This window comes from Alosa sapidissima, chromosome 24 (genome assembly GCF_018492685.1).
Source record: "Alosa sapidissima isolate fAloSap1 chromosome 24, fAloSap1.pri, whole genome shotgun sequence".
In the NCBI taxonomy this organism is placed as follows: Eukaryota; Metazoa; Chordata; class Actinopteri; order Clupeiformes; family Clupeidae; genus Alosa; species Alosa sapidissima.
The window spans coordinates 21,009,431-21,016,930 of record NC_055980.1 but is presented as its reverse complement, the minus strand read 5'-3'; the positions used below and the strand labels follow the sequence as shown (position 1 = coordinate 21,016,930).

The following is a 7,500-nucleotide window of genomic DNA, read 5'->3' as shown; positions in this document are numbered from 1 at the left end:
TGTCTCACCCCCCGTCCCCAAGAAACCACACCCCAGCGAGCTTAATGACTTCAGGCCTGTCGTCACATGTGATGAAAACAATGGAGCGACTGGTCTTAGGTATGCTCAGACCACAGGTACGCCATGCACTAGGCCCGTTACAGTTTGCATACCAGGAGAAAGTGGGCGTGGACGATGCCATCACTTATCTTTTACACAGGACACATTCTCACCTAGACAAGGGGAAAAGTGCTGTGAGAATCATGTTCTTTGATTTCTCAAGTGCTTTTAACACCATCCAGCCCCTCAGACTGGGAGACAAGCTCTTGCAGATGGGTGTGGACGCTCACCTGGTAACCTGGATTACAGATTACCTGACCGAGCGACCACAGTTCGTCAGACTGAAGAACTGCCTCTCTGACACTGTGATCAGCAGCACCGGAGCACCACAGGGAACTGTGCTCTCTCCAGTCCTGTTCACCCTGTACACATCTGACTTCTGCTACAACACCGAGTCATGCCACATGCAAACGTTTTCTGATGATACTGCAATTGTGGGGTGTATCAGGGACGAGCAAGAGGAGGAGTACAGGAGCCTGGTGGAGGACTTTGTGCAGTGGTGCAAACTCAATCACCTTCAACTAAACACTTCAAAGACCAAGAAGATGGTGGTGGATTTCCGCAGGTCTAAGCCCGCTCTGCTACCAGTCTCCATTGATGGGGTCAATGTGGAGGTGGTAAGCACCTACAAGTATCTGGGTCTCCACCTGGACAATAAACTGGACTGGTCAGCCAACACTGATGCACTCTACAAGAAAGGACAGAGCAGGCTGTACTTCCTGAGGAGGCTGCGGTCCTTCAATGTGTGCAGCAAGCTCCTCAGGATGTTCTATCAGTCTGTTGTGGCCAGCGCCCTCTTCTATGCAGTGGTATGCTGGGGAGGAAGCACAAAGAAGAAGGATGCTGGGCGACTTGACAGGCTGGTAAGGAAGGCTGGCTCTGTAGTGGGAGCTGAACTGGAATGCATCACTTCAATATCTGACAAAAGGACCCTGAACAAACTGATCAACATCTTGGACAATGAATGTCATCCACTCTACAGCACTATCAAAAACCAAAAGAGCTTGATCAGCTGGAGACTTCGCTCACTGCCATGCACAACTGAAAGGCTGAGGAAGTCATTTGTTCCTAGGGCCATTGAACTGTTCAATGCCTCACTAAAGGGAAGAGGAGAGATAGACTTCTCTGCTTAGTCTGTCTGCCTCTCCACCCTCTCCATGTTTGAGTACTGACTGCCCACTACTGCTTACTACTGTTTTACTACTGTTTTACTAATGTACACAGCCTAATGTTTTCACTACTGTTTTACTGCTACACTGTTTTTCATGCTATATTAGCACACATGATCAATGGCTGCGGTCAGGCTACACTGTTTACTGCTACAATACTTAATGAATGAATGGCTATAACCCTATTACCTCAACCTGTTCTTGCACTGAAATAGTTTTTTATTTTACCTTGTCTACATTATACTTTACTCTCCTATTTGTCCATATTATTTATGCTGGTCTCTAGACCTTACTCTTGCACTGTTGGACTAATGTTGGACTACTTTTTGCACCTTCACCATGACACTCACTCTCTTGAGGACCTTGCCATGCACACATAACTAAGGACTATGGTTGGACTACTGTTTGCACCTTCACCATGACACTCACTCCCTTTAGCACCTCACCAGTCCTGGCCCTGTCACTACAAGCGTCTTATGCTTGATCACCCTCAAGCACATTGGACTTTCTTAATTTAATTTATATAGTGTATTTAGTATTTAGTTTTGTTAGTTTTCTTATCTTTCTTATCTTCTACTATCTTTATTGTACAGTGAATTTTAGTTATATGTTTATACTTATACTTATGTTTACCATTTCTGCTGTAAGTGCATGTTGTGTGTGATGTCTGTATGCTACTGAGACCCTTGAATTTCCCCTTGGGGATCAATAAAGTATCTATCTATCTATCTATCTATCTATCTATCTATCTATCTATCTATCTATCTATCTATCTAAAGACTGGTGTCATAGAGGCAGTTTCTTTGTGAAATTTATTTTACCTGTTTGTATGACTGTGTGTGTGTGTGTATGTGTGTGTGTGTGTGTGTGTGTGTGTGTGTGTGTGTGTGTGTGTGTGTGTGTGTATGTAGTGAGTGAGTGCACACATCTTTATGTGTGAGAGAGAGAGAGAGAGAGAGTGTGTGTGTGAGTATGTGTGTATGTATGTGTGTGTGTGTGTGTGTGTGTGTGTGTGTGTGTGCGCATTTACCCTGGTGGCAGTCACAGTAGGCCCAGCCGATGGCCCCCGAGCTCTGTCTGAAGAAGCACCATGGGTTGGACTCGCGGTCCGGGTTCCGGCAGTAGCTGTGGTCGCCCAGGCCACGGCCCGGGTACTGCTGGACGTAGTCGGGGAACTCCGTCCATTTCAGGCAGGGCGAGCCTGAGTCCGTCTGGGAGACGGTTCCGTTGTAGTAACCCAGTTCGGTGAAGCCCTCGGAACAGGAGAGCGGAACTAGAGGAGGAGGAAAGAGAGAGAGAGAGAGAGAGGGAGAGAGAGAGAGGGAGATAGAGAGAATTAAATAACATGACTTATTAATGATATAGCGCTATGGAACCAAACTCTTCATATGTACAGGATAAGGGAACATGTAAGCAGACTGGAGGTAAATACTGCAGCTGAGCTAACAACAGATCTCATCCAGAAACGGCCCTGATGTGGCCCTCAACTGGCCCTGATGTGGCCCTCAACTGACCCTGATGTGGCCCTCAACTGGCCATCAACTGGCCCTGATGTGGCCCTCAACTGGCCCGGATGTGGTCCTCAACTGGCCCTGATGTGGCCTTCAACTGGCCCACTGTGATGCTGTTAGAAGTGTCAAGAGAGGAGGTGTCCTTGGAAGAGTTGAGTTTTCAAGAGTTTCTTGAAGATAAAGATGGATGTTCAAACAACAGGGGAAATAGCGCTGTGGCGTGTTGATAAGACAAGAGTTTCAGCCAGCGCAGTAGAGTAGACAGAGGACCTGCACCAAACCTCCAGAAACGTGTCACTCAGAGATTGGCGGAGAAGTGTACCTCTGCAAGCTGCTGCTCTGTGATTGGTTGAGATAATGGTTATATGAATAGGGCCTACACCGACCGCATAGTTATTGTTATTATTATTATTATTATTATTATTATTAGTGTTATCTTTACTATTATTTTTTGTTTTTGTTTTGTTTGTTTGTTTGTCTGTAAAGCACTTAGTGCTCTGTGCTGTATAAAATAAATGTTATTATATTATTATTATAGTCTCCAATGTCCAATCATCAGTCAGTAGACTCAAATAGTGGTCTGATTCAAAAACATTCAACTAAACAGGCCAGAAGTGTACTGGAGAAGTTACAAATGTAAACTATTTCGCACTTCTCTTTTATGCTTCTTTGACTGTTTCAGTTCAAGAAAAACAAAGTCATTGGAACCACTCTTAAACACATTTCAATTCACCATAACTATGCCTGAAGCCATGCTAAATCCCTTTGTGTTACTCATGGGGCACTTAGTGTGAAACCCCCCCCCCCCCCAAAAAAAATGGTCCATTCATTTCTCCCTCATCTATGACTGTGGGGTACCCTACCCCCATAACCACCATTGACTATATGAACAACCCCCCTAACCCCCCCCCCCCCCCCCCCCAACCCCGCAAAAGAATTAAGTGTGTCTGTTTCACATGGATAAGAACCAAAGCAGCATAAAGGCATCACATGACATAAAGTGCCACACCATGCCAATGGGGACTGCTTCACTCACTCACAAGACTTCTCTTTAAATATGGATGCCATGGGATGGGAAGTATAATCCCAAGAATAACACAGTCTATATATAGATATGCTCTTTGGTTTGATTTGGTTTGGTTTACTGCACCAGTATACTGGCCTGTGATCTATAGATTAACAGAGGCATTTAGGACCATGTAATACTGTAAGCAGAGTTTTGTGTATTAAAATAACTTAATAACATGATGAACTCCACAATAAAGTGCTTTGGTTTATTTTTGTCACTTATAAAATGGTTTAATCTTTGGTGCGAGGGCAATTGTGAGATTCGTGACGCCACATAAATGGCTGTATGTTCAAGGCAGTAAAAACTGATGATACTGAACAGATAACATAATGTGGCAGATAATGTCTTGGTACGAACACAGAGAACTGAATGCCGAGGGAAGAACAAACCACTGAGTGAAAAATCAATAGATTTTTACACTGTGATATAAAAACAGAATAACACTGTGGTATTACTTAGATATTTATTTAAACATTAATTGAATTCTTTACAATTGTATGCACTTGTTTTTTTTTTTGTTGGAGGCTATACGTATTGTTTTATAAATCTCCCTCAATTAAACAAAGCTGTAATGTTATAAGCTACAACACTTTCATCCTTAAAGCAACAGAATGCAAGGATTTGCAATTTATCCCTTAGCTTAAATTTACCCTAATGTGGGACATTTTTTGCATTTCAGACTTCTGTAGTATTATGACGCTAAGCCCACATTAGCCTAGGTGTCCCACATTAGCCTAGGTATCCCACATTAGCCTAGGTGTCCCACATTAGCCTAGGTGTCCCACATTAGGCAGTGTCCTACATTAGGGCAGTTCACCTGTTGGATACACCTTTCGCTTTCAACACAGTCTTTCCCATACATTGACTTATTTGTGGCGGCCCACCACAAAATCAACATTGACCACCACACAATGATTTTCCAGGCTGTACTAACTTGTGTGTCAAATAGTGACACCAGGGTCAAGGAGTCATGGCCCTGCACAGTGAATCAGTTACAGGGTGGAATACCAGGTGTTCTGGACATGCAGGGGCAATGATAGATACCACACTCTTCTTATCGCTATTAGTAAGTCTTTTTTTTTTGGGGGGGGGGAGGGGGGGGGTTATGCCTTTAATTGACAGGATAGTGGAGAATGACCGGGAATCGAACCCGGGTCGCCGGCGTACAGTGCAGGTGCCCCAGCCAGTTGTGCCGCGGCTGGGGCTGCTATTAGTAAGTCTTCATTGGACCACATGCCATATACGCTTGTTGAGACATGGTCCAAAAAGACTTTAAGTGCAAATGCTTGAGAGTGCTGATTTCTTAAGCTGATGATACATGGGGCAACGTTTTGAGCAATGTTGCTGGGCAATGTTCCTCATTATTATGGTTCTGGCATTTTCTCATTGATATTGGGCAACATTTTCTTTTCTGGAGAACTTTAATCATGGAACTGGTTATGTGGTTGCCCAGCAACATTGCTCAAGAAGTTGCCCCATGTATCATCATCTTTACTCTCTACTTTACTTTCATAGTATTTTTCTAAGAGGGATTTGATTTTGGAGACGAACACGTCTGTTCCTGTGTTTACACAGTGACGGATATACCATTCTGCCTATTATAAATCAGGTGCATCATCAAAGTGTGCTCAATGCTGTTATTTTAAGTTAAAGAATGGTGTTCCGTTAATATCCACATGTACTGTATATGCAAGTGAGGGACCACATATAATGAGCTGGAGATTATCGGTAAGCATGTTGAGACAGGCAGCTGTTTGTCGGTAACTCTGAGGGATACACACAGATGGGCTAAATGTTGAATGAAGGTGATGCTGACTTATATTAGGTAACAGGATATCACCTGACATTGATTTATAGCCTAAACACTCCGCAAGATAGGCTGCTCTGTGCAGAGAACATGGCAGATTACTTTCAGGTTATGTTATGTAGAACACTTCCTCCATGCACCGTATGTACGTGTTACATGTAGGCTCTAAATGTTTGCCTAAATTGGTAACAAAATCTCTGACACTGTATCTGTCATAAGACAATGGCAATGTCACGCCTTTCAGAGAAGATGTCACACACTTTCACACCTTTCCTGCGCAGTAAGCTGTAAGCAGTTTGCAATAGAGCATGCCAGAGTGAATGGATAATTGCCCAGATACTCCCACAACTGACTATATTTGATTAAATCAGTGTCATTTTTAGCTCCTTCAGATTGCTTAGCTTTTGATTTAGCATACACTATCCATGTTCATTACAGTCATTGGTCCAAATAATTTTTTTTTTAATTCTATGACATTTCCCCGAGTTCCAAATTCTGAGTTCTGTTATGACACATCTTTGGACGCTGACTGTCATTATCAACAATGCCAAGTCATGGGATTGGTCAAAACATGTTTTATGACATTGCTGTATGCCAGGTGGTCAAGTAAAGCATAGCGTAGCGTTCCCTGTGCTACTGTGAAATGCAGCAGTTTAAGTCAGATGTGCAAAAATCAAAATCAGATTAAAAATTCTAAAAATAATGGTGTAACGTATACACATACTAAATGTAGCCTACCAAACCCTCTGACTATTGTGGGTTGATAAAACTTTGAAAACACAAAGGAATGACCTTCCAGAGCACAAAAGTGTACAATTTATTCTAAATGTGAATTGATGTTTCTCTACTAAGAATATCCAGTGAGTTGTTGCTCTTCAGTTGATCAGAAAAGCTATGGCTTGGAGGAGCGACCTCTGATCCACATTATTCAGGGTCAAGCACCAAAGGGTGCGGCCACAGGATCGATTGTCCAACCACACCCATTGAATACTCCTGTGGGGAGGAGAGATGCTTCGAAACTGCGCCAAGGTGGGCAGGAGGCCAGCTACATGTGTGTTAAAAGGAAGCACTGGGACCCTGTGCATCCGTGGACACACACAATTGTGCACACATGCAAGGATGTTCACACACACACACACACACACACACACACACACACACACACACACATATACACACACATATACACACACACACACACACACCATACACACACACAGACACACCACAGTCATTACAGGAAGATAATACTACTCTGAGCCCGTGGAAAAGACTCCACAAAGGCGTTTTATTTTTCCATTTCAGATGGGCTTCACAAAAGCCCACCGCACACATTAAACTACAGTCTTCTGTGACTGACTATGAAAGCCAGCGAGCAATTATCGGCACACTGGCAAAGATTTCAACGCCACGTTGTCATAGCTGCCACTGTCGCCCGGGCTTGATGAAAGATAAGCACGATTTGAAACAGGAACAAATGGCCAGTCAATTCATCACAGTCCAGAGCTAATCTTGTATGTAAATCAGTCCCATGGGTTTGCGGATCACTGAAAACGGGTCCATAACTCAGTGTGTGTGTGTGTGTGTGTGTGTGTGTGGGTGGTGTGTGTGTGTGTGTGTATGTGCGTGTGTATCATCACTACTTCATCCAGTGAAAATAAAGAAGACTAAAGAAGACATTAATTAGCTTGACAGCACTGTGTAAATCCCTCGTTAAGAATCCACTGTACTGTCAAAACTGCCCAAATAAATCCTTGATAATCGCTTGTAGCGACCATCAGCAGAAGAAGAAGATGCTAGACCCCCATCCTGAACAAGTTGCTGTTGAAGTGCCCCCCCCCCCCC

The 7,500-nt window shown here is 43.6% G+C and overlaps 1 protein-coding gene across 1 annotated transcript in view; it reads right to left on the bottom strand.

The window, feature by feature from the left end:
* si:ch73-127m5.1 (neurotrypsin) overlaps positions 1–7,500 on the bottom strand; it is a 49,515-nt gene that overhangs the window by 28,314 nt on the left and 13,701 nt on the right. Inside the window, 1 exon segment of the mRNA XM_042083363.1 lies at positions 2,299–2,541. Within this exon segment, the coding sequence (XP_041939297.1) occupies positions 2,299–2,541 (243 nt within the window).